This window comes from Bos taurus, chromosome 15 (assembly GCF_002263795.3).
Source record: "Bos taurus isolate L1 Dominette 01449 registration number 42190680 breed Hereford chromosome 15, ARS-UCD2.0, whole genome shotgun sequence".
Lineage (NCBI taxonomy): Eukaryota > Metazoa > Chordata > Mammalia > Artiodactyla > Bovidae > Bos > Bos taurus.
The window spans coordinates 28,913,744-28,941,395 of record NC_037342.1 but is presented as its reverse complement, the minus strand read 5'-3'; the positions used below and the strand labels follow the sequence as shown (position 1 = coordinate 28,941,395).

Below are 27,652 nucleotides of genomic sequence, written 5' to 3'. Positions count from 1 at the left end.
ACCTAATTTAAACTTAGGTACGTACTGAGATGGATGCTGTATTAGCTACACATACACACAAAATACAAATCAGTTTTGTACAAACTGCCCACGAAGGCCTAATACAAATTTATCTATTCACTGAATGACCCTGTATACTCACTCTCCAGGGTTCCTGTGAACTCTTAAATGCATAGAAATCTATTCCGAAAGCATTCAATAAAATAATCTGTAAGGAGTTAAAGGATTTCTGGCTTAGAGTCAGAGGATCAAGACGATAAAGTCCTGCAGAATTCCATTACAAAAGTCAATTCTCCAAAGCCTGTCCGACTTCATTTCGAGTAAAAGAGAATAATGAACTCCTACTTGAGAGTTAAGCGTCTCTGACTGGAAGTGAGCAAGTCCAGGTGTGGCTCTGGAAAGAAGCCACGTTGCTATGGCAACTTAAATCGCCATTTTAGGTCTTCTCGCGGCCTCCCGCCCAAGCGTCACTTCCGGTGTTACCTGTGTGGTTATCGGGAGCCGTAAACAAGGTGTGCAAACTTCTGGAGACCTGTCGGGATGCAGCAGAGCGGGGTTCCTGGAAGCCGTGGCTGCGCTCTGTGCCCACTGCTGGGTGTCTTGTTCTTCCAGGGTGAGTGAGCCGGCGGCGGGCTCGACTTACACTTCCGGCCGGGGGTTCGGGGAAGATGGTCGCTTTTCCGGTTCCGGTGGGGGGTCTGAGGAAAGCCCCCACTGAGCTTCTGGGAAGGAAGGAAGTAAGCGGGAGGCCGTGGCGGGGGATGTTCTCGGAATTACCACCCACTGAGCAGGGGGTCGGTTGCTTGTCAGTGTTTTCCCGAGCCCCTGAGAGCTCGACCACCTTGCGTGACTCTTGTATTGGGGCGAGGGCGCGACTTGATAGAAACACGGAGGGCACTGATTTTGGGGGCACCTGGCATTATCTTGTGATGAGTTATCAACGGTTGACTCGGCTGTGGTTTTGTGGGCCTTATCTTCTGCTTAGGAGAGAACAGTTCTAGTCTTCAGCAGTTTGTCCCAGTAATTTTGGGAAAGTAAATTCATGATTGTTGGCAATTTTATTTTTTGTAAGAGATTGTCAGGGCCAAGGAAGTAAAACATTTGTTAGCCGCAGAAAGGATGTGCTTTGATCTCGTGATAGTGATGCATTTGTTGAGGAAAAGCAACTGCTTTAGTATTTTAATAACAGTTTCTTTTTTTTAAATGGAAGGTAGGGAATGTCAATTCTGTTAAAATTTTAACTAAACATCAGTTAATATTCACTCTATGACATAATATTAAAATTTGGATAAGTTTTGCTTTCATTCAGTTTTCAAGTTGCATAAATTTCAGTCAACCTAATTACCTTCATCTAGGGTGCAATTATTTCCTGGATTTTTGTGTATGTATGTGTTTGTCTTCCTCAGGAAATCATATGTTAGTAGAGCTAGCATTAGAGTGAATTGTTAACTTTGTAAAAAATTTCCCTGTGGGAATTTCTGAAGAGGACCTTTGACATAAAGGCTTCAGGTGTTGTAAGTCTCAGCAGGTAGGGCTAGGGAGTTTTTATTTATTTGATGATGACTAGTATTTATGCCGCCAGGACACTCCCTGATCCTTCCCAGCTTTTCAGCTAAATTATTTTGCAATATACTATTTAGGCTGAATTGCTGTCACTCTAAATAATCCTGGTTTCCTGTCTCCCTCTTTCTCTCTCACACAAATGTTCAAATATTACCCTATTGAAAAAAAAAATTCTAGAAATAGTGGGTGATCTCACAAACTTGAAGTCATTTCACATTAAAAAACATCCATCAATTCAGCAGGCCAAAAAAATCCAAGTGTTCAAAGTTGAGTTTATGATCTGTATATACTTGTTGATTTATCTTTTGCCTTGAAAAGCAAAAGAAAAACCAAAACAGATATATTGAATATAGTTCATGTGCCAAATGATTTACCTATTTAAAGTGTACCATTCAGGGAATTTGGGGATGGTCCAGTGGTTAGGATTCCTTGCTTCCACTGCAGGTGGCAGGGGTTTGGTCTCTGGTGGTGGTTCAGTGCTAAAGAATCTACCTGCAGTGCAGGAGACGCAAGGCTCAAGTTCTATCCCTGGGTTGGGAAGATCCCTTGGAGGAGGAAATGGCACCCCACTCCAGTATTCTTGTCTGGAAAATCCCATGGACAGAGGAGCCTGGTGGGCTAAAGCCCATAGGATCACAAAGGGTCGAACACGACTAAGCACGAGCACAATAGGGAACTAAGATTCTGCATGCTGTGCAGTGCAGCCAAAAAAGAAAAATAAAGTGTATTGTTTACAGTTGTGCAATTATTACGACAGTTTTATAACATTTGCATCATCTCAAAGAGAAACTGCATAGTCATTAATAGTCATGCCTTATTCTTCCCACTCCTCTGGTCCTGGCAAACACCAATTTATTTTCTACTGCTGTGGTTGCCTATTCTGGATATTTCATAGAATTGGACTTGTACAATATGTGTTCTTTTGTAACTAGGTTTTTTTTTTTTCACTTAGTGTGTTTTCAAGGTTCATCTATTTTTGGGAGGTCTTACTTTTGAGTCTATTAGGTAATAGACTTTGGTTTCATTCCAAGTTATCTGCCTTGCCTTTTCATATTTTTGTTGTTGATGTTTAGTTGCTTAGTCGTGTTCGACTGTTTGCGACCCCATGGACTGTTAATAGCCTACCAGGCTCCTCTGTCTATGGGATTCTCCAGGCAAGAATACTGGAGTGGGTTGCCATTTCCTTCTCCAGTGCATCTTCCCGACCCAGAGACTGAACAGAAGTCTCCTGCTTGGCAGGCGGATTCTTTACTGTCTGAGCCACCAAGGAAGCCCAAATATGTAGAACCAGTGGATTAAGACTCCTAGAGCTTACACTTTTCTCTTTTCCATCTAAGTGTACAATTTTATGAATCAAAGTTTGACAGATTTGTATTTTGGAAAATTGGGTGTATAAAATTGGGAGTTTTATAATTTCTCCCCATTTCTTCCATGTATAAAATTACGTATGCTTAAATATGATTTTCTTGTTTTCTTCCCAGATTAAAAAAATTTTTTAATTTATATATTACTTCTGTTGGCTATTTTTACCTGGCAAAATGCTTTTCCCTCTGCATGTGTCCTAAGTCACTTCAGTCATGTCCGACTCTGGAATCCTATGGACTGTAGCATGCCAGGCTCCTCTCCATGGGATTTTCCAGGCAAGAATACTGGAGTGGATTGCCACGCCTTCCTCCTGGGGATCTTCCCGACCCAGAGATTGAATCAGCATCTCATGTCTCCTGCACTGGCAGGCAATTTCTTTACCACTAGTACCACCTGGAAAACCCTTTTCTTTCTGGGGAAAAGATAAATATCCATTAGCACATTAGGCCTAGGGTGAAAGTTTCTGAATGAATGTAACTTTGGATGGATGTTTTTTTTCTCTTTTTTTTTTTGAGTGGAAGAGATGAATTATTTTATATCCAGTGATTTTAGAATACTTTTAATTTCAGTAAAACATGTAGAGGAAAGTGCCCTTGTCATAAGTGTACAGCTTAGTGAATTTTGAGAAACTGAGCATGCCTGGTTAGCTAACCAGAGCCAAAATCAGGATGCAGGTTGTTACTGACTTTCCAGAAACTTTCCTCATGCCTCCTTTCAGGCTTTCTCCCTTCTCCTCCAGGGGAACCAATGTTAGTGTAGGTTTGTTTAGTTCACCATGGATAAGATGGTTACTTTTCTGTAACTATACATTGAAGACCTGCTTATCTAGTGTTTAAAGTTCAGTAAGGCCTGGCGTGCTGCAATTCATGGGGTCACAAAGAGTTGGACACGACTGAATGACTGAACTGAACTGAAAGTGACTTTACATATTGATCGCTTTGTGGCAAAATTATGTTCATGGAAATGGAGTTTCTATAAAGAAGAAAGTTTCTAGTAGGTAGTTTTATTGAAGGTGTGCTTACTATAATTCAGTAATCAAAATTTGCTCAGAACTTGTCATTTTTATGCTTACTTTATAGCAATTTTCATTTTGTAAAGGGAAACTCTTGGTTTTTTCCATTGAATAAATATTACTGAGCATCCATAATATGCTAGGTTCCATTTGGATGAGTTTAGGATCTATTGAATCAGACAGACAAGTCAACAGATTATTTTAGAATCTAGTACTAAGCAAAATGCACTAGAAACCATGACATCACAGAGGAGGTGCCCTTAATCTGCTAAGATGATACAGGGAAGACTTACTGGAGATGTCTCAAAAATTAAATCTTAAAAGACAGATAAGAGTTAGGTCTTGAAGAATAGAAAATGGAGCTTCCCTGGTGGCTCAAATGGTAAAGAATCTGTCTGCAATGCAGGAGACCCAGGTTTGCTCCCTGGGTTGGGAAGATCCCCTGGAGAAGGGACTGGCTACCCCATGGACAGAGGAACCTGGTGGGCTACAGTCCACGGGATCACAAAGAGTTGGACAGGACTGAGCTACTAACACAACAACAATAGAGAAAGAGAGTAAGGAAAAATTCCAGACATAGAAACATAAACAGGGGATGGCGGTATTAAGTAATTTTCCAAACAAATTTGATTAGATTAACCTAAATGCCATGTTGACCCCAGGTATATCTCTGTGGTCAGGAGGATGGTGTGCTGGATCTAGTTCCTACTGGCTTTCAAGAGTTGATCATGCATGTGTCTTCCTAACTCGCATTCACAGACTTTGCCATTTGTAGCTTGAAAATGGCCATGGTGGGAGTATCTGTACCACAGAAATTGTGAAACCCTACACACTTGGGTTTTCTATTTTTAGTTTTTCACCAGCACACCTCTGGATGTAATGATTGGTTTAGGCCAGTCTGAGGCACCATCCAGAGCTGGGAGTGAAAGTTAAAGTGAAAAGTGAAAGTTAAGTAGCTCAGTCGTGTCCGACTCTTTGCGACCCTGTGGACTGTAGCCCACCAGGCTCCTCCATCCATGGGATTCTCCAGGCAAGAATACTAGAGTGGGTTGCCATTTCCTTCTCCACGGGATCTTCCCAACCGAGGGATTGAACCCAGGTTTCCCACATTGCAGGCAGACGTTTAACCTCTGAGCCACCAGGGAAGCTGGGAGTAAGTAGGGTCTATTTATTCTTAATTTGCTGTTCTCTCACCAAATCCATTCACTTTTCTTCTCTGTTTTTCCTACTCCCCGGAAAGCTAACCTATAAACTACATCATCCAGGCTCCCGTCCTTTGGCTTCCAATTAGATTTGGTCAATGGGAGGCATTGGCAGGAGATTGGAAGGCAGGAGGAGAAAGACATTTTTCTTCCATACTCCCTCCCTGTCATGGTGCCATGGTTGATAGTGGCTGTGTTCTACTGTGGCTACAGCTTCTGTCAAATGGGCCACACATCCACCTCTTACCAGGCTGCAGTAACACCATTTCCTCTCTTTGCCCCTCAGGACTGGAGTGGTAACGACTTTGTGCCTTCGTTGGGGATCTGACCCTGAGAAAGACGGATAAGAGTTAGACCTGACCCTGACCCTGAGAAAAGTCCCTCTGAAAAGTGGCCCATACACTTTTTAAAGTCTTAGCTGACTCTGCCTTCTGTTTCCTGCCTGGACATTGACAGAGGCCTGCAAGCTCTTGGGCTATGTGGGAAAGGTGGATATCCTGAGAAAATCTGGGTATCGTGAGGAAAGGAGATGAGGAAAGGAATGGGTATTGAGCTCGTAACAAACAAGAGTTCACTACCTTCAGGTTAGAGTCCTGTGGTGGTGATAGTCAAGTGAGTATATCCTGTAATAGTTGGACACTCAGAGGCAGGTCATGGCAGGCGACATACTTTGGGGAATCATTTGTGGTTGTGAAATCTGTAAAACTGGATAAGGTTGTCTAAAGAGAACATGTTGAAAGCAGGACCATGGGCTCAGGGTGAACTCTGAGCAACACCAATGTTTAAGAGATGGGGTAGGAAAAAAGGAGCCTTAGAAAGAAATTTGATAGAAACTCTCAGAGAAGTGGAGTGTGTACGTGTGTATGTATATGTAACACAGTGTGGAGATTTGGTTGGAGGGAGACTAATGAGATTCTGATTTTATAGCTTTAATCCATATTTCTTCTTTGGTATAAACCAGGATTGGCAAACTTTTGTAAAGGGCCAGGTAGTATTTTAGGCTTTGTAGGCTATATAATCTCTGTTGCAACTATTCAATTTTGTTGGAGTAGCACAAAGGGATCCCTACACAATACATAAATAAATGGAGCTGGTTGTGTTTGAATAAAAATTTATCTATAAAAAGATGTTATGATACACACTACTATATATAAAATAGATAACTAATAAGGACCTACTGGGTATCACGGGGAAATCTAATAAATATTCTGTAATGACCTATGTGGGAAAAGAATCTAAAAAAATAAATACCTGCAAGGAGATCCAACCAGTCCATTCTAAGGAGATCAGCCCTGGGTGTTCTTTGGAAGGAATGATGCTAAAGCTGAAACTCCAGTACTTTGGCCACCTCATGCGAAGAGTTGACTCATTGGAGAAGACTCTGATGCTGGGAGGGATTGGGGGCAGGAGGAGAAGGGGACGACAGAGGATGAGATGGCTGGATGGCATCACTGACTCGATGGACGTGAGTCTGAGTGAACTCTGGGAGTTGGTGATGGACAGGGAGGCCTGGCGTGCTGCGATTCATGGGGACGCAAAGAGTTGGACACGACTGAGCAACTGATCTGATCTGATCTGATCTGATACGTATAACTGATTTGCTTTGCTGTACAGCAGAAACTAGCACAACATTGTAAATCAACAATAAAAGTTTTTAAAAAAGAATGTAGAGAATAGTATAGAATATAACCATTTTGCAATCCTAATAAATAAAGCAAATTGATGATTAAAAAAAGCTTGATGTGGGCTAGATTTGGCCCATGGTCCATAGTTTGCTGACCCCTGCCCTAAATCAACTGCCTCCCCACCCCCAGCCCCTGATATTATCCCTTGGATATCTCAAAGTCACCTTAAACTTATCCAAAATCAAACTCATTTTCTATCCTGCCGAGCCTGGTACTTTTCTAGTCTTCCCTGTGTCAGTGAATGGTATCACCAAGACATAAACTTGGGAGTTACCCTTGACATTTCTCTTCCCCAAACATTTCACATATGACCTGTCACCAGCTCTTGCTGGTTTTACGTTGTAAGTACTGTTGTCTTCTGAGTTCTCTCCATGTCCACTGCCACCAAGTTAGTTCAAGCTTTCCTTATTTCCCCCTTTGACTATTTAAGTAGCTTCTTAGGTTATTTCTTTATATATACTCTTGGCTCACTCTAAGTGTCTTCCCTAGAGTGATGTTTTAAAAATGCAAACTTCATCATGCCCCTTCTCACTCCGTCCCATACTTAAGTATTTTCCACTTTGAAAGCACGACTTCCCATTACTCGGAGAATAAGGACCCAAATCTCTAACGTCCTGCCTAATCTGGTTTCAGTTTACCTCCTAGTCACGTCTCATTCTTCTCTCTTGTGCTTTTGTGTTGTTGCCATTCTGCTTTTCTTTCTGTTCCCTGACTGACTGTCCTCTTTCTGGCACAGGACCTTTGCATATGCAGAATTCTCTGCCTGGAATGCTCCCAGTCTCCTCACGTTGTTACCCTTCCTTCAGAACTCAACCCAAAATTAATTTTCCTTTTCAGGGAAACTTTCATTAACCACTCCCTACTCCCCTGTCAAACTGATATAGTTCTCATAGCACTCTCTTTGTCTTTTCCATGTAGTGCTTATCAGAGTTTGTAATTATACATTTGTCTTTATGATTATTTGATTAGTATATTGAACTTCTACATTAAAAAAATATTTGTTTATTTGGCTATACTTGGTCTTAGTTGTGGCATGTGAGATGTTTTGTTGCAGCTCGTGGGATCTAGTTTCCTGCTGCTGCAGCTGCTAAGTCGCTTAAGTCATGTCTGACTCTGTGCGACCCCATAGATGGTAGCCCACCAGGCTCCCCCGTCCCTGAGATTCTCCAGGCAAGAACACTGGAGTGGGTTGCCATTTCCTTCTCCAATGCATGAAAGTGAAAGTGAAAGTGAACTTGCTCAGTCGTGTCTGACTCTTAGAGACCCCATGGACTGCAGCCTACCAGGCTCCTCTGTCCATGGGATTTTCCAGGCAGAAGTACTGGAGTGGGGCAATCAGGGATCAAACCCCAGAGTGTGGAGTTGTAGCCATTGGACCACCAGGGAAGTCCCCTTCTGCTGCATTTTAAACTCCAAAACAGGGAGTATATGTATTTTGCTCACATTTAATCTCAAACTCAGAGGGTGGCACAAAACAGATGCTCAATAAATCTATGTTTGAAGAATGAGTGAATGAATGAGAGTATCATTCTGGAAACTTTGAGACAGAGAAGATCATGGAGCAAATGGTCACTCTTGCAGAGGGAGCCAGTAAAGTCAGGAGAGAAAAGTCAGTTTTGATCCCTTGGATTTTTCAGGTTTAAGACAATACTACCTTTTATTAAAAGTGGTAGTGGAGTCCAGGTTGTGCTGTAGGGGTCCAGGAGTGGATAGGCAGGAAAGAAAGGGAGATGTTAGATGTAGAGAACTCTTGCACAAACTTGGCTTAGGAAAGAGAGGGCAGTGGTTGGTAACGAATAGTATGACAGGGTTAAGGAAACTGTAATACTGTAACAATAGTTATATATTTGTTTATATAGATGAGAGAGACTCCTATGTTTTTAGAGGCTGAGGGAAGAGACCGCCCTTCTTGAAAGGGGTAAGCTGAAGATATTGAGAGGGTTTTTGTTTTTGTTTGTTTTTTTTCTGGAGCAGGGCTTGGAAGGGAGGAATTCAGGCAGAGAAGAAGGGCTTGACCTTGCATAGAAAAAGGGACACCACACCCTTTCAGATTGGAGGTAGGCATGGGTACAGACACAGGAAGGTGTGTGACTAAGCAGTTTGTACTGCTTCAAGTTTCTTGAAGAAGAGAGATGTTTTCTTTTGAGAATGAGGTGTTTATAGGTTGTACAGGGGATAAAAGATAATGGCAAAGTTTGAGGAGTCAGAGGAGCTGACCAAGGCTGGTGAAAGAGTCGTCATAACTTGGGACTTCCCTGGTGGTCCAGTGCTTAAGACTCTGGGCAGGGAGTGTGTGTTTGATCCCTGGTCAGGGAACTAAGATCCCACATGCTGTGCAGTGTGGCAAAAAAAAAAAAAAAAAAATCTAGATAATTAAAAAAAAAAGTCATCTTGCCTCATTAAAGGCTTAGCTGTGATGGAATTCATGAGTTTCTTATGGTAACTATTTGTGCAACGGTGTGATTTTTCTCCTTCAGTAGATACCAGCTATAGTCTAGACGTGGTCATTTAGGCTGTTTTTCCTGAATCAGTGCAAAGGAAAGATAGGTGTCTAGGAGGCTTAAAAATGTTGAAAATACTATAAAAATGGGAAAGGAGGAGAGTGAGGGACTAATAAGCACACTTGGTTGCTATATGAGAACTTTGGTGACCTGTCCACCTCTTTCTCTCAGTCTCTCTTTGCTTCTCTTCCTCTGAATTTTGCCCTTAAGTTACTTCTATTTAATGGAGGAAATTATCTTTACAAATTGAGTACAGACAGTGGTATGTATGCTTGAGTAGCACTATATGCTAAATATTATGTGAAAATTGAAAAAAATAATAAACTGCATCAGAGAACTTGGGAGGGCATTGTAAGGGAGCTGATATTTGAGCTGAGTTTTGAAGGGTGTGGGGGATGTGGTGTTGTGGGAACAACCCAGGCAGGTTTGGTAGGGATGGGGAGAGCATTCTAGACAAAGACATAGTCAACGAAAGTCACAGTGGCATGAAGGATATAGTAAATTTGGGAAATGGTAGGACATTTTGGGCATAGTGAAGGGAATGGGATGGGTAGTGGGTACAGTAGCAGAAGGAGGCCAGATTGGCACTATTTAGATTTTATGTTATAGCCCAATAGAAAATTCCTGAAGGTTTTTGAATCTTCGTGGTGTTCATTTTAATGATAATAGCATTTATTGGAAGTTTCAATTTCGGGTTCTATGCTAAACATTTTATGTGTTACCTTCTTTAATCTTATTAGATCCTCCCAGTGACTCAGTGAAGTAGGTCTTTTTTATTATTCCCACTTAGAGTGAGAAAGTTGAGTCTGGAACAGGTTAGGTAACTATAATCAAGATTTCATAGGCAGAAAGTAGCTGGGCTAGAACTCAAGTTCAAGTCTGTCTAATTCTAAATCCCAACTTTAAAATCTCTCTGGTATTCTTATGTTTTAAGATAAAGATAGTGGGCTGGTCAAAAAGTTTGTTTGGGTTTTTCCATAAGTTCTTATGTAAAACCCGAGTGACCTTTTTGGCCAATCCAAATATATAAAGGATATGAGGAGAATGTAGATTATCCGTTTATTATTTATTTCTGCTTTCCAGTTTTTAGAGCTGCATCTTTAGTACAGAGACCCTGTATCTTGGATCAGGAGTGAGGGCTTAGGAGCGACTAGGTTTTGAAGGATCAAGTCTTTCCAGACAAAGTAGCAGCATTTGCAAAGGCATGGGAGGAATGACAAGTTTAGCATGGCAAAGTCAGGATGTTTTAGATGAGCCAAAAATAGTCCTCATTTTGGGGATGGGCTTAGTCTTGGTCTTGTGAGCTTAGTCTTGGTCTCCTCCTTTTAAGAGGAATGTGAACAGACTGGATTGTCCAGAGAGGAGAGAGAAACGTGATTAAAAGCAGCAGAGGTAAAGGCGGTGGAATGGATGACTCATAAGTATGTCTGTGATAAGAAAGGTTGAGAGCCCAAGTTCAGTTCAGTTCAGTTGCTAAGTTGTGTCTGACTCTTTGCAACCCATGGACTGCAGCATGCCAAGCTTCCCTGTCCTTCACCATCTCCTGGAGTTTGCTCAAATTCATGTCCATTGAATTGATGATGCCATCCAACCATCTCATTCTCTGTCACCCCCTTCTCCTCCTGTCCTCAGTCTTTCCCAGCACCGGGGGCTCATGCAATGAGTCAGCTCCTCATATCAGGTGGCCAAAGTATTGGAGCTTCAGCATCAGTCCATCCAATGAATATTCAGGGTTGATTTCCTTTAGGATTTACTGGTTTGATCTCCTTACTGTCCAAGGGACTCTCAAGAGCCTTCTACAGAACCACAGTTCAAAAGCATCAACTCTTCGGTGCTGAGTCTTTTTTTTTTTTTTCCTCTAGGCCTTCTTTTTGGTCCAACTCTCACATCCCTACGTGACTACTAGATAAACCATAGCATTGACTATATGGATCTTTGTTGCAAAGGGATGTCTCTGCTTTTTAGTATGGTGTCTAGGTTTATCATAGTTTTTCTTCCAAGGAACAGGTATCTTTTAATTTCATGGCTGAAGTCACTGTCCTTAGTGATTTTGGAAGCCAAGAAAATAAAGTCTGTCACTGTTTCCATTTTCCCCCCATCTGTTTGCCATTAAGTGATGGGACCAGATGCCGTGGTCTTAGTTTTTTGAATATTTAGTATTAAGTCATCCTTTTCAACTCTTCTCTTTCACCCTCATCAAGAGGCTCTTTAGTTCCTCTTCACTTTCTGGCATTAGGGTGGTATCCTCTGCATTTCTGAGGTGGTTAAGGATAGAACTAAAGAGTTGGCAGTAAGGATGAAGCTAGCTAATGCGCATTGATCACTTACTCTGGGTTAGGTAGGGTTCTTAGTGTGGCACCTGTTTTAATTCAAACATTTCTCACAGTTACCTACTAAGGTAAGTGTTATTATTCTCATTCCTACCAGAACGAGAAGCTGAAGAAATCAAGTATGAAGACCACAGAGTCAGCAATTGATAGGGCTGGGATTTGTATACTGTCTCAACCAGAGGGACTGCTGGTTTTCAGGATGGTGTGTGGGTTTGTTCTCTTTTGAAACCTTGCAGCTCTCTCTGCCTTTGGCCTGCCATATGAATCATAGCTCATTGTGGTGGAGAAGGAAGCAGGAAAAATGAACTGCTAGTGGCTTACTTTCCTAAAAACTGGCTCCCTAGTGGGAGAGAAATTTCTACTACTGTTCTCTGAAAGTAGAGGGAATTGTCCAAAGAAAGTGCCAACTCTTTTAGGGGAGACAGAGTTTCAGAGTTGGATCTATGGTGGTGGTTTTGGACAGAGGAAGTCTCTAGAGAGTTTTAAAATCATATCTTATTTTTACATTTTAAAATGCATTAAATTGCCTAGAGGCTGCCATGCAGAGTGAGGTAAGTCAGAAAGAGAAAAAAATATCGTATATTAACATATATTTGGAATCTAGAAAAATGGTATTGATGAACAGATTTGCAGGGCAGAAATAGTGACGCAGAGAATGGACTTGCGGACACGGCGGGGGAAGGAGAGGATGGGACAAATTGACATGAGTGACACTGACATATATACGCTACCATGCGTAAAGTAGATAGCTAGTGGGAAGCAGCTGTACAGCAAGGAATACTAAGCTCTGTAATGACCTAGAGAGATGAGATGGGGGATGGGGTGGGAGGAGGCGCAAGGGGGAGGGGATACATGTATACTCACAGCTGAATCATGTTGTCGTGCAGCAGAAATGAACACAACATTGTAAAGCAATTATCCTCCAATAAAAAAAAATAAAAAGAACCTTACCAAGCCAAAAAAAAAAATGCATTAAATTGCAAATTTAGTAAACTTTTTCCTGCCCCTGATTTACTTTTAATGGATATGTGATTCATTCAGATTCAGATCAGTCGCTCAGTTGTGTCCAACTCTTTTGACCCCATGAATCGCAGCACTCCAGGCCTCCCTGTCCATCACCATCTCCCAGAGTTCACTCAAACTCACGTCCATCGAGTCAGTGATGCCATCTAGCCATCTCATCCTCTGTCGTCCCCTTCTCCTCCTGTCCCCAATCCCTCCCAGCATCAGAGTCTTTTCCAATGAGTCAACTCTTCGTATGAGGTGGCCAAAGAACTGGAGTTTCAGCTTTAGCATCATTCCTTCCAAAGAATACCCAGGGCTGATCTCCTTAGAATGGACTAGTTGGTTCTCCTTGCAGTCCAAGGGACTCTCAAGAGTCTTCTCCAACACCACAGTTCAAAAGCATCAATTCTTCAGCGCTCAGCTTTCTTCACAGTCCAACTCTCACATCCATACATGACCACAGGAAAAACCATAGCCTTGACTAGACGGACCTTTTTTGGCAAAGTAATGTCTCTGCTTTTGAATATGCTATCTAGGTTGGTCATAACTTTTCTTCCAAGGAGTAAGTGTCTTTTAATTTCATGGCTGTAGTCACCATCTGCAGTGATTTTGGAGCCCAGAAAAATAAAGTCTGACACTGTTTCCACTGTTTCCCCATCTATTTCATTAACCGGCTTTAAGAAAGGGAAAAACAACAAAACCAGATAGAACCTTGAGGTAGATTTATAAAATTCTTTGAAAAAAATTCCAATTCTTATTTCTGCTGGTGGTTGGGACAGTGATAGCTTTAGGTTAACAGCTGAACTGTATTTGGGGTAAATCCCTCAGATACAATAGTTGTCATACTCCTGCAGTGTAAGTGTGTCAAGGGAGTGGGTGGCATTGCCTTTTAGCCTTCTGTGGGCTGACATGCTTCATTATCATTAATTTAACCACAAGTCTATTGGAAAAATGCTGGTATGACCAGGTTTAAAATTTTTACCCAGACTTTCATTCTATGACTTCATTTCGTAAAATGATGAACCACCACCCCACTGTTAATTAATGTAGATATCTACTCCCTATCCTTTTGGGCCTGCCTGAGAAGATGTTTATTCCCATGGCTTTTTGATGAGAGACCTAAAAATGATACCTACTGCTTCTGTGTTGTTCACTTACATCTATGTATTCCATCCAATGCACACATTTTTAAAGTTTGGGCTTGCTTTGATTAGGTGTTTATGTCATCTTTTCCCTGGAGATTAAAGCGGATGCCCACGTCCGGGGTTATGTTGGAGAAAATATCAAGTTGAGATGCACCTTCAAGTCATCCTCTTCTATCACAGACAAACTCACCATAGACTGGACATACCGGCCTCCGAGCAGCAGTCGCACAGAATCAGTAAGTGTACACTTTAATTTTTACAGCATTCATTTATTTGGCTGTGTTGACTCACATGGGCTCTTTAGTTGTGGCACGTGGTCTTAGTTGCCTCACAGCACGTGGGGTCTTAGTTTCCCAACCAGGGATAGAACCCACGTCCCCTGCATTGCAAGGTGGATTCTTAACTACTAGACCACCAGGGAAATCCCAGTAAGTGTATACTTTAAGGCTCTTTCCTTGAGCTTTCTGTTGTCAGCAACTCTGGAACCCTTTTATTCTAAGTCACAGGCATACTTTAGGCCTTCTCATCTTCAAATAGAAGATGAGCTTCTATTAAATAGAAGGAGATGAGCTTCTACTCTGTATGACAGCCATTTTTGGTCATGGAGGGCTTTTTCTTCTACATAAGAATCTTGCAAATATGCTATAGGAAAAAACCAGTCAGAAACTCAGAGGAAATGTGGTTTAATTTTGTTTCCCCTTTGTTGTTTCATTTTGCTTGGCTTCATAGCTTGAGTTTCAGATTTGTTGTACAAAAAGGGTACCTCCAGGCTGTTGGATAGAAAAATTCTACAGGTCCCAGTCTTAGACATCCTTTCACTTAATACTGCTCATTTCCTGTCATGTGAGGTCATCTCTGTGGGTGTATCTGTTTGCATATCGGTACTGTGTAGATTTATCTTGGCATCTTCTCCAGTGTATAAACATCTGCATTGATTTACATAGCTCCCTTTGAAGGAAGTGGTGGCACCTTATGTTGATGACAGATGCTGTTGGTGACATTTGGTCTTGAAATATTAGAAGCAATATATTTTAATCAGACATATAAAACACGTTTATGGCTCAAATCCATTGTGGATGTCTAATTGAAGATTGCAATGCTATTAAAAAATACTTTCTCCGTATGCTTTCAGCAACATCCTAGGTCAGGATACATTTTATTAAGAATGTGAATGTCATAGCGGTATGTAAGATTGTGTTTTTGAAAGTATCCTTCATTTGTTATCCTATTTCCTTCACTGGAAGTACTTTCTCTTTGATTTTAATGTGTAAGCTTTGGATTTTGTTTTAGGAGCCATTATTGAATGCCAGGTAGCATCTCCCAGTAGCTACAGTAGGTGTCCCGGTAGGGTGTTGTAGTGACGGTGGCTCCAGTGAGGGAAGCAAGGCTGTATTTGCAGTCCCTTTTTCTTTAGACTTAAAATAGGTCACTTTATTTTGAGTGGGCAGGAAACTATGGCTGGCTTTATATGACTCTTCTTCCTTGGCCAAAAGTAGGACAGAATAAACAATGGGGATTTTCTAGGGGTAGAAACCTGAAATGCAAACAGCAGTTCTCATATGATGCTGCTTTTTGTGAGGCTAGTCAGGAAATCAGCAAACACACCCAAGCTGTAATTATTGGACCCTTAAAGTTTGCATTATGCTATGTTGCAGTTATGTGCTCAGTCAGGATTCTATCAAACTAATCAGATAACAGGATTTGAATATCACTAGTTTAACTGGAAATTTACAGGTTAGATTAATCTTGAAGATTCACAGTAGGCTTTGTTTTGTCAGTCAGTTCAGTTCAGTCACTCAGTCGTGTCCAACTCTTTGCGACCCCATGGACTGCAGCACACCAGGCCTCCCTGTCCATTACCAACTCCCAGAGTTTACTCAAACTCATGTCCACTGAGTCGGTGATGCCATCCAACCATCTCATCCTCTGTCGTCCCCTTCTCCTCTTGCCTTCAATCTTTCCCAGCATCAGTGTCTTTTCAAATGAGTCAGCTCTTCTCATCAGGTGGCCAAAGTATTGGAGTTTCAGCTTCAGCATCAGTCCTTCCAATGAACACTCAGGACTAATCTCCTTTAGGATGGACTGGTTGGATCTCCTTGCAGTCCAAGGGACTCTCAAGAGTCTTCTCCAACACCATAGTTCAAAAGCATCAATTCTTCAGCACTCAGCTTTCTTTATAGTCCAACTCTCACATCTATACATGACTACTGGAAAAACCATAGCCTTGACTATGACCTTTGTTGGCAAAGTAATGTCTCTGCTTTTTAATATGCTGTCTAAGTTGGTCATAATTTTTCTTCCAAGGAGTAAGTGTCTTTTAATTTCATGGCTGCAATCACCATCTGCAGTGATTTTGGAACCCCCCAAATAGTCTGCCACTGTTTTCACTGTTTCTCCATCTATTTGCCATGAAGTGATGGGACCGGATGCCATGATCTTTGTTTTCTGAACAAAAATTGTTTTGTCAATAAGGAGTTTTAAACCCTTTTATGCTGATGCTGATAATCTGTGATAGGTATTCTTTACCTCCCTCTTTGGAACACTCAAAGAGTGTTCCAGCTGTGTAAATCAATTAGTAAACAGATATTGTTTACTAATATCTGTATTTCCCACTAGCTGGTAAATTCCTGCCCTAATCCCACTGTATCATTTTGCTAAACACAGTGACTAAGGGCATGTAGTAGGTGTGCAACAAGTATTCATTGAATGAATGCCTGAACCAGGAAGTGATTTAGTGTCCTCTCTGGGAAATTGCTTTTCAAAATTGGGCAATGCAGTTTGTAAAAGCCTGGGCTCCTAAGTGGGGAGGATACCAAGTAAGAAAAGAATGAGGAAAGGCTAGAGTCTTGCAAAAGAGAGAAAGATGATATTGTATTGTAGGGCCTGCCCAACCTACCATCAGGTGTAATGAGGTGTTTTTTGGCGATTAGGTATGTGATTACCAATCTGAAGCAGTGTTGTTTTAATTCAGTGTATATTCATTGAGTACAAATCACACATCTGACTTGGGGTTTTATTAATTTCCAAGATAGATGACTTGAGAGAGGCTTATGTTATAGTCTCTTGGTGATTTTGAGGATAAATGAAAAATCTCTCTGTTCCCACTTATTCGTTGTGTGCCTTTGAGTAACTCACTTAATTTTCTGTTTTTGGCCTTGTTTCCCCGTCTGCCCCATGGATAGTTCAGTGTTGTTGTGAAGGTCAGATGAGTGAATGTGTAGAGATTGATCGCACCCTATGAAGTACCATATGATAGTAGGTGCTGCTTTAGGATAGGATTTATCGACTTTGGCACTATTGGCACTTTGATGCAGATAATTCTTTGTTGTGTGGGGCTAGCCTATGCACTGTAGGATTTTCAGCAATATCCCCTGGCCTTTACCCTCCAGATACCAGTAGTACAACAAACAATATCTCCAGATGGTGCCAAATGTCTTGAGGGTAAAATTGCCCCTAATTGAGACCTACTACTTTAGTACTTTGGGGAGAAGAGGTTTGAGAATCAGAATCTTTGGATTCTTTCATTAGGACTATTTTGGGGACAAGTTTCATAAACCTGTCTTTTTAACCTATAGTACAGAAGTGAACAAAGTGTAAGAAAAAATTGTCCAACTGGGAAAACCCATTATACATTTGTATTTTATTTTGGACCTACTTAGATTTACATTTCATTGCATTGTCCATATTAACTCTTTTTTTTTTTCTCATGGTGTTGCTTTCCTAGATTTTTCATTATCAGTCTTTCCAGTACCCAACCACAGCGGGCACTTTTCGGGATCGGATATCCTGGGTTGGAGATGTGTACAAAGGGGATGCATCCATAAGCATAAGCAATCCTACCATGAAGGACAATGGGACATTCAGCTGTGCTGTGAAAAACCCCCCGGACGTGCACCATAATATTCCGGCGACAGAGCTGACAGTCACAGAACGGGGTAAGCTAACTGCTACCAACCTTGTGCTGCAGTGAGTGCTCTGGGACTTCTGTGGTGGTTTGTGGAGAGATCAGTGATAAGCAGAACTTACCTTATCTTTATCAGAACATTCTGCCATCTTGAATTGTCTTTGAAGATGAGTTCTTTATTTTGCAAACTAAAGCTTTTTTTTTCCCCAAATATCGTCAGTTTCACCATGATTCTTCTTTAAATTTTCATTTCAGGTGACCAGAGTCTTGTGGAATGTAATGAAACCCCTGAGTAAATGGAGGGTTGCTATCTGTGTGAAACATGTCATTCTGGTTTCCCTAATATGTTCATACCCTCAGTTATGAGACTGTGTTTTTGCCTGAGTCTTGAAAGGGTACCTCCTTTAAATATGGAGGCTGCACATTTCTTTTCTGTTGCAAAGAGCAGCTGTTTGCATTCGGTGTGAAACATGAGTGGGATAAGGACTGACCTTTTTTCTTCCACCATTCCCTGGTGACTATTGAGTGGTCATTCTAGTCCTTATTTGGATTTGAACCAAAGATTTAGAGATAGAGACCTGCATTATGGTTCATTATAGCTACTTTGTCATTTCTCAAATCTTTCTGTATGTCTCTGTCTCTTTCCCCCTTCCCTTTCTCTTTATTTTTTTAGGACAACTCATAGATTTAAAAGATATGGGCACATTCATACTGCTGGTGGGGGTAGATACTGGTATAGTTTTTCTGGCAGACTGTTTGATAGTATAAATCAGATACCTTAAAATTATATATCCTTTGATCCAGCAATTCCATTTTAAACTGTTTTAAAAAATAGGGCTAAGTATGAACGTTTATATACAAGGATGATCATCGCTACATAACTGATAGATTCAAAAATTGGAAACAACTTGAATATCCAGCGTTAGCTGATTAATTCAATAAATTATTCAATATGCAGAATACTATGCAGCCCTTTGGAGAAGGCAATGGCACCCCACTCCAGTACTCTTGCCTGGAAAATCCCATGGATGGAGGAGCCTGGTGGGCTGCAGTCCATGGGGTCGCTAGGAGTCGGACATGACTGAGCGACTTCACTTTCACTTTTCACTTTCATGCATTGGAGAAGGAAATGGCAAACCACTCCAGTGTTCTTGCCTGGAGAATCCCAGAGACGGGGGAGCCTGGTGGGCTGCCATCTATGGGGTTGCACAGAGTCGGACACGACTGAAGTGAAGGGCATGCAGCCCTTAAAAAAAAGTCACAGTTGGACTGATGAAGCTATTTGCAGGGCAGGAAAAGAGATGCAGACTTGGAGAATGGACTTTGTGGACACAGTGGGAGCAGGAGAGGGTGGAGTGAACTGGAAGAGTGGCGTTGACACACGCGCACACCACGGGCAAAATAGACAGCTAGTGGGAAAGTGCTGTGGGGCACAGGGAGCCCAGTTCGGCACTGATGGCCTGGAGGAGGGAGCGGGGCTCAGAGGGGAGGGAGATACGGACACACAGCTGATTCACACTGTTGCACAGCAGAAACTAGCACACCATTGTAAAGAAATCATGTGTGTGTTAGTCAGTCATATCTGACTCTTTGTGACCCCATGGACTGTAGCCCGCCAGTCTCCTCTGTCCATGGGATTCTCCAGGCAGGAATACTTGAGAAGGTTGCCATTTCCTTCTCCAGGGGATCTTCCCAACCCAGGGATTGAACCCGAGTCTCCTGGACTGCAGGTGGACTCTTTACTGTCTGAATCACCAAGGAAGCCACCAATTATACTCCAATGAAGAAAATAAATAAAATGGAAAAAAATCACACATGGATGGAATATTTATGGAAAATATTTATATAGTAAATAAAAAAGAGGTTAGAAAAAGTATGTAAAGTATGGTCTACACTTCTGAACATATAGTCTCCTCCCTGTATTCCCACTCATACCCACATACTCCTGGGGATTACCCTGGTGGTCCAGTGGTTAAGACTTCATCTTCCAACACTGGGGGTGTGTTTTCCATCCCTGTCAGGGGAGCTAAGATCCCACCTGCCTCGTGGCCAAAACCCCAAAACATAAAACAGAGACACATACTCCTAGAAAGAAGAGTGAACAGATAGATACTGACATGTTGATCCTAGGTATCCAGATTATGGGTAAATTTTAATCCTTTGTATTTTTGTGTGTTTTCTAGTGTTTCTACCATGAATTCATTCCTTTTGTAATCAGAAGGAAACTGGAGCAAAAGTAAGACTATCTCATGTCATAGGAAGCACTTTGCACATCCTCTTTTACCTTCTCTTTTCCTCCTTCAGGTTTTGGCACGATGCTGTCCTCTGTGGCCCTTCTTTCCATTCTTGTCTTCATTCCCTCAACTGTAGTGGTTATTCTGCTACTGGTGCGAATGGGAAGGAAGTCTGCGGGGCTGAAGAAGAGGAGCAAGTCTGGCTATAAGAAGTCGTCTATTGAGGTTTCAGATGAGTAAGTCCAGTTGCAGTCCTGAGCCGTCAACCCTCTTCAGAGCCGTGCTTTCTGGACAGCACCAGACCTCTGCATCCATGCCTTCCTTTCTTCCAGGCTGACCTCAGTTCTGCTGAAAGGGAAATTTGTGGATATTAATTTGGAGAGAAAGAGATAGAGGAGTTAATAGCATGGTCCTAGTCTCTTTTTTTTGGAAATAAGATTGTACAGTGCTGTGGTTCAGAGGGTAAATTCTGAAATGAATCTCTAATTCTTTCCAAATGAACAGGAGGTCACCAAGTCAATTATTTTTTCCTTTTCCTTGTTTTGGCACCAAGCTGACAGAAATGCCTGAGCAGTGAGAGAGGCTGTAGAACAGCCATGGAGGGCAACATAATTTAAATAAGCGAGCACTATTCTTGGTCAGCAAATGCTCCAAAGAGGTTAACTGGATTCTGATTATCAAAAGCAGGTGAGCAGGTGTGATCCAGTATTTTCCCTAAGAACAAATCCACTAAAAAAAAAAAAAAAAAAGGTAGCAAAAGTCTACATAAAACTCTGTTGATTCTCCATTGTCAATTTCAGGGGCTTGGAACCTTGGGAGAAAAATCTGACTTTGAGAGAGTCTAAAATCTTTCTCTGTGTGTGTGTATGCATGTACACATTTATATAATGGGAGTAAGAGTCCCCTTTAAAGGAATCTGTGGCCTCCCACAAGGCAAAGAACTCTTGGTAAAAAATAACTAAAATGTCTATTTCTAAGTATGGTCTAATAAGACCTCCTTATGATCTAAGCCTGAACCACATTGTTTCTTGCTATTTCTTCTCATTGGTTCCAGTGAGCTGTTTCCTTCTCCAAACCCAGTATACTCATTTAGATCTTTAAAAATAACTATTTATTTATTTGGTTGCTCTGGGTCTTTGTTGCTGTGCACAGGCTTTCTCTAGTTGCAGCCAGCGGGGGCTACTCTCCAGTGGTGGTGCACGGGCTTCTCACTGTGGTGGCTTCTGCTATTGCAGAGCATGGGCTCTAGAGCGTAGGCTCAGTAGTTGTAGCACATGGGCCTAGTTGCCTCACAGCATGTGGGATCTTCCCAGACCAGGGACTGAACTGGTGTCCCTGGCATTGCAAGGCAGATTCTTAACCACTAGACCACCAAGGAAGCCCTATTTAGATATTAAAAAAATTTTTTTTCAATGTGCTTTCCCTCTCACCTGGATTCCCCTCCCTCCTTCCCTTGTTTGCCTGGAAAACTCTTCCTTATCTTCCAAGACCCTGCTGCAGCTTCTCCTTCTCTTGAATTTCCCTGACTCTTTCAGGGTAAACTAATCTCTCTCTCCCCTTTGCTGCTGCAACAGTTTGATTTTAACTCTGTGAAAACATTTATCACATTGTATTGTGACATACTTGTTACGTTCTAATGGGTCTTTCACCCTCAGGAAATCATGAGCTCAAGGAACAGTGCCCAGACATGATTGATGCTGAGTATATTTCTAAATGAACAGTTGCCACTAGCTCTTATTTATTGAGCACTTACTATGTGCCAAGCACTGTGGTCCATGATTTACATGTGCTTATTTTGCGTATACTCCTCACCACTATCCTTTAAGTGTAGCTGGTAATACGTGCATTTTGTAGATGAGGAAACAGGCTCCTGGAGCTTAAATAATTTGCCCAGTCACCCTGTTAGTAAGTGGCAGAACTGGAATTTAAAACCACACCCGTCTGACTTCAATACTTGTCCTCTTAACAGTCACTACCAAGGATGGTGACTGTCCATATTTGGTCTGTCCTCTTTCTACAGCACTGACCAGGAGGGGGATGACTGCATGGCGAAGCTCTGTGTTCGTTGTGCCGAGTGTGTGGTAAGCCCATGCCATTTCACTGTTCATGCTTTCTTTTCCTGCTTAATTAAGGTAATCCTTTGTCCTCAGAGAAGCAGGGGACATGCAGGTAGGTCTACAGCAAAGTATGAACCAAGGTCTTTGCCCAGAGCATTTTAGTCTCAGGGGACCCTTCCCAGTTCTAACCACTATTTTATTTTCTGTCTTGTGGGCACTAAGTGGTGTCCTTAGGTTAGGGAAGGGGACTGTGTAGGCAGCCTCTGCTGACTAACAGGGAGCATCCTGAAAGAGGAGTGTCCTGTGTTGCTAAGGTCATAGTGGGAGAGCTGGCTGAACTGGCTCAACCTAAAGCCAGTGGAACTGAGCTTTTCTGCTGAGCCTCAGTTTTTCCCAGGAAATTAGAGTGATATCACCATTTAGATGACTTGATTGTTTTGTCCATAAGAAATACCCATGTTGGAAGGCTTGAGTTTTGATTGAAATTGCGGAAAGCACTTGCTGTGACTGGTAGGCTTGCGTGGCTGCCCCAGGATCCTAGGAGGAGAGGCTTTCTGATGTAGTACTGTTGGAAACAGGTCAAAAGCAACTCATGATCTAATATGAAGTATACCTGTCATTTCAGGGTTTAAGCTGGAGCCTTCTTTGTACTTACTGCTAAGCTCAGCACTTGGCCAGATGACTACAGCCCAATTACTCATCGCAGTGTTCTTTGTTTCTCTTTCTCTCATGTACTTGCGTATTATAAGTGGCTTCTCTGATGAGAGAAAGGTGGATAACGCCAGTGGATAAAATCTAATTAAAACCCTTTGGGATTTGAATATTTTGATGAAACAAAATAAGCTAATGTCCTGAAACTAACACATTTTTAATCAACTATATTCCAAGATAGAATAAAAACTTAAAAAACAGAGGAAAAAGAATCATTTTTCTGAAACTAATACAGCATTGTTAATCAACTATATTCCAATATAAGGTAAAAATTAAAAAGAAAAAGAATCACTTTGCTGTACACCTGAAACTACACAACATTGCTAGTTATGTCTCATCCTCCAGGACACAGTTGAAATGTTCAGTTCAGTTCAGTTCAGTTGCTCAGTCGTGTCCGACTCTTTGCGACCCCATGAATCGCAGCATGCCAGGCCCCCCTGTCCATCACCAACTCCCAGAGTTCACTCAGACTCACGTCCATCAACTCAGCGATGCCATCCAGCCATCTCATCCTCTGTCGTCCCCTTCTCCTCCTGCCCCCAATCCCTCCCAGCATCAGAGTCTTTTCCAATGAGTCAACTCTTCGCATGAGGTGGCCAAAGTACTGAAGTTTCAGCTTTAGCATCATTCCTTCCAAAGAAATCCCAGGGCTGATCTCCTTAGAATGGACTGGTTGGATCTCCTTGCAGTCCAAGGGACTCTCAAGAGTCCTCTCCAACACCACAGTTCAAAAGCATCAATTCTTCAGCGCTCAGCTTTCTTCACAGTCCAACTCTCACATCCATACATGACCACAGGAAAAACCATAGCCTTGACTAGACGGACCTTTTTTGGCAAAGTAATGTCTCTGCTTTTGAATATGCTATCTAGGTTGGACATAACTTATCTTCCAAGGAGTAAGCGTCTTTTAGTTTCATGGCTGCAGTCACCATCTGGAGTGATTTTGGAGCCCCCCAAAATAAAGTCTGACACTGTTTCCACTGTTTCCCCATCTATTTCCCATGGTGTCTCAGATAGTGCTTCATGCTATAGAGAAAAAATAAAATAGGAAGAGGAGATGGAATGGCTAGAGAAGGGGGTATGATACTAAATAGGATGGTTGGGGGAATTCCCTAGTGGTCCTAGTGGTTAGGACTAGACACCTTCACTGTTGTGGACCAGGTTCAATCCCTGGTTGGAGAACTAAGATCCCATAAGCCACATGCTGTGGCCAAAAAAAATAGGATGGTTGGGGGCATCTTTATTGAGACACTATTTAAATAGACATCTAAAACAAGAAGCAAGAGACATGGCTACCATGGAGGAGCATTATTCTAGGCAGAGGAAATGGTTGGCGCAAAGACCCCGGGGAGTGGCCATGATTGGCATGTTCTAGGAACAGCATGGAGACCAGTGTGGCAGGAATGAAGAGAGCAAGGCAAAGAATAGCATTTCTTCAGAGAGATAACGTCATATCTTATACAACATTGCATGACTGTAATGACCTAGACTTTGAATCTTACTGAAACAGAATCCACTGCAGGTTTTTGCAAAGAGAACGCTGAACTGATTTAAGTGCTAAAAATGTCATTCTGGCTTCTGTGTTGAAAACAGGTGGTGAGGGACCATGACAGAAACACAGTCCATTTAGGAGACTTTAGCAATAATGGAGATGAGGGAAAAGGGTGTTGATCTGGACCAAGACGGTGGTAGTGGGGATGGTGAGAAGTGGTTGTTCTCTGGTTATAGTTTGTAGGTAAAGCCAGAAGGACTTCTTGATGAGTTGCATGTGTCTGTGAACAAAAGTTAAGGATAAATCCAAAGTTCTTGACCTGAGCAAATGGTAGAATAGAGTTGCCATTTTCTAATATGTACAAGCCTGTGGCTGGAACAAGTTTTAGGCAGAAGATCAGGAGCTGAGTTTGGATATATTAAATTTGAAATACTTAGTAAATTTAGGTGGATTGAGTCAGTGCCATTTTACTCTTAATGAAGTCCCTAGCTGAGTTCCATTTGGGGGGCCCTTCCGTATGGTCTTTACCTGAATTCTGACTGTGGCATGTACTTCATATACACACCACAACTACTATTCTTTCCTTTCCAGGATTCAGACTATGAAGAGACATATTGATGGAAGTTTGCATGATTGAAGAAGAGTCACCTAACAACAGAAAATGTTTCATTCCACTGGCAGCTAAATCCTCCTAGAGAAGTGGAGCTGGCTTGGACAATAATGGTGGAGAATCCTGGAAGTCATCAGTAAAGACTTTAGGAGTGACTTATTTATTGAAGAAATATTCTTTTTGTATTTATAAACTGTTCAAAAACTCTCAGAAGAGACTCATAACTACCCCTGTTAATAACTTATACTCTAATTGAATGAAGGAATTCTTTTCCTAAGTAGATAACTTTTTGTTTAGTTTTTGCTCTTGAATGTATTACATGTTTTCTTCCAGTTTTTATGAGGGAGAATCCTAGATGTTGGCCACACTGCTGAAACACACACACACACATACACATATATGTATGTATGTATTTAATGAAATGGATCTTAGAGCTTCCTGATGTGCTCCTGGACAAAATGTTTTTTGGGGATATTCTTTGTTTTTTGCTCCATGAATATTTTCAGCTGTGAGTTAGCCTACAGCATATACTCATTGGTTTAATTATCTCATCATCAGTTGTGTTTGGGAGGCTTGGAGTGTATAACCCCAGTTTTTTAGAGATGGTGGGATTGGGAGTCAGTGGTTTATTTGACTGAGTTTCTAAAGTATTAAAGTGTCAACAATTTACAATTAAGAAATGCTGAGATGGAGGGGTTCCCTTCTTTTTCTCACTAGGTGCAATTTGTTATTTTACTTTCTTACAGCTGAGTGGTTTATGGTTTCCTTCTTGACCTTTCAGATCAGAGGCAAGAAAAACTCTTCATAGGGTTTTTAGTGGGGATAAGTAGAATAACTTTACCAGTTATTTGCAATGAAATCTCTTTTAACCTATGCTGTTCTTAAAAATTTTCTTCTAAAATGCAGAAAATATGAGTGAAAGAAGGTATTTATAAATCCTTTTTTGCATAATATTTGAGATAAGGAAGTGAGGGTGTACACAACTTATAGTTCCTTCTTCTGTTCTCTCGATATCTTCTATCAAGTTCCTCCATTCTACTGAACCACATTATTTCAAATATTAATTTACATGGGATTTTCTATAAGCCATTAAGAAATATGTATGACATATCAGGAAGGGTTGACTGTCTAGTCCTCTGTAATAGAGGGATAGAATTTGCTTCTTAATTATGAGAGACAAAAAATGTGTCTCATAATTTGATTCTTTTAACAGGATAGCCCCTTTCTGTGATTCTTTGCTAGTGACTCAGGAGGTTTCCATATTATAGCACAATGCACTGTATGCTGTACAAAAATCACATTTATACTTTTTTGCCAAGATCTATTTTTAAAAATTTAGGTTATTCTGTCTCATAGATTTGGCCTGGCCTTTTATGTTAATCTAGTCCATTAATGAGAAAGTCTGATTAGTTAATAGATGTTATGATTTACCTCTGATCATATAAGAAAGAAGAGGCAGAAGCAAGATTGTCGTCTGCATCTACAGTGGTTAAGTCTTACAGTCTTGGGCTACTTGTAAAGTATGCGGTTGTCTGGGGCCAATCTAGTGAGACAGTCTAGTCTGACACCTCAAGGCAGAAAGGAAAACAGTTTGAGCAACAAGAGTAGATAATTTGGGCTCTAGGACATTTAAAAGATAGAGATCTAGTTGTGAGATAGACTTCTTGTGGGTCCTTATTCTTTGAGAAAGAGATGATGTTACAGGAATCCAGGGAAAGTTATATCCCATTCAATAAAGGACCAGTTTTGACTGAGTTTTCTGGCAGTTTCCTTTCGGGCATGTTATAAGGATTCATCCAGCGGGATATGTTTATCAATTTAGGTAAATAGTGCTGTGTGACTGCCTGGCCATGTTATTTTGTAGCCTTGATCATGGTTTGAATCAGTTCCTTCCTTTTTAAGTGACCAAATGATGAAATCCTTCAGGGTAGGAGAGTAAGTTGACCACTAGTCTGTTCCTTGGATTTGTGGTCACATCACAGTCTTAAGGTTGCTCTCAGTCTCCTTCTTCAGCCCTTTTATTGGGGTCTGAATTACAGCTCTTTTTTTTCTTCAAAGAAGCACAAAGCAGTGTTTGGATACCTGCCTTTTAAGGATGAAAGGAAGATAAAGTGTTTTTTTTTTTAACTTACTGTTTTAATATTTTCTAAGGTGCTACTCTCTCTTTTTATTTTTTTCATTTTGCTTCTCCATGAGTTCTTATCACACTTTATGGAGACCAGCCTTGTCTAGAAACGGAATTGAATTCTGAACCTTCAGAGGGGGTTAAAAGCCTTTCAGAATTTTTCTTTTGGCTGCTGAAGTCTTTACTTGTGGCTACATTGCTTTTATGAGTTTTGTGCATTGAGCTCTTAATTCTGTTACCAAATGTGAACTTATAAAATGTTTTGTGTTTCCCATGTGACCTAGTACCTCAAGCTTCTTGGGGGGCACATTCTCTGCAGCCCTTAAACTGGGCTCTGTGCTTCACGAGGGAATGTTTCATGTCCTTGTTTAGAAAAAATTCTGGTGGCCAAATCCTGAGACTGCATGTTCTTGTGTGTTACTCGGTTATGATTCCAAACAGGAGTTGTAAGAAGACCAATAATGTGTGGCACAAGACTCTCATTTAATTGCACAATTAAAACTTTGCTGCTAGAAGAGGCAACTCCGTCCTTTTGACTCTAGTGTTGGACTGTTACCTGCTGCATTTCACTTTGTTTCTTGTTTGTTAATTTTTGTAGGAGGATATGCACTATTGGGTCATATGCACAGATGTTGTAACTCTTGAGATCTTTACCACATCATAGTTAATAAACTTCTTTGCACTTTCTGGCTACTTTTTGGTGTGTGTGTA

The 27,652-nt window shown here is 41.3% G+C and overlaps 1 protein-coding gene across 3 annotated transcripts; it reads left to right on the top strand.

Annotated features, from left to right (window-relative positions):
- Nucleotides 1-503: 503 nt before the first annotated feature.
- Nucleotides 504-27,634, top strand: MPZL3 (myelin protein zero like 3). Of its 3 annotated transcripts, none has more exon segments than NM_001098051.1 (6): nucleotides 504-613; nucleotides 13,878-14,044; nucleotides 17,533-17,743; nucleotides 20,017-20,182; nucleotides 21,967-22,027; nucleotides 24,798-27,628. In NM_001098051.1, coding segments are annotated over 6 exon segments (705 nt in total). In that variant the 5' UTR covers nucleotides 504-540; the 3' UTR covers nucleotides 24,825-27,628.
- The last annotated feature ends 18 nt before the right edge of the window (nucleotides 27,635-27,652 follow it).

Coding starts and splice junctions, on each gene's coding strand:
- MPZL3 (XM_059874744.1), top strand. CDS start 669: ATGGTCGCTTTTCCGGTTCCGGTGGGGGGTCTGAGGAAAGCCCCCACT. Junction 14,045..17,532: donor GCAGCAGTCGCACAGAATCA/GTAAGTGTACAC, acceptor TTGCTTTCCTAG/ATTTTTCATTATCAGTCTTT. Junction 20,183..21,966: donor TCTATTGAGGTTTCAGATGA/GTAAGTCCAGTT, acceptor CTCTTTCTACAG/CACTGACCAGGAGGGGGATG.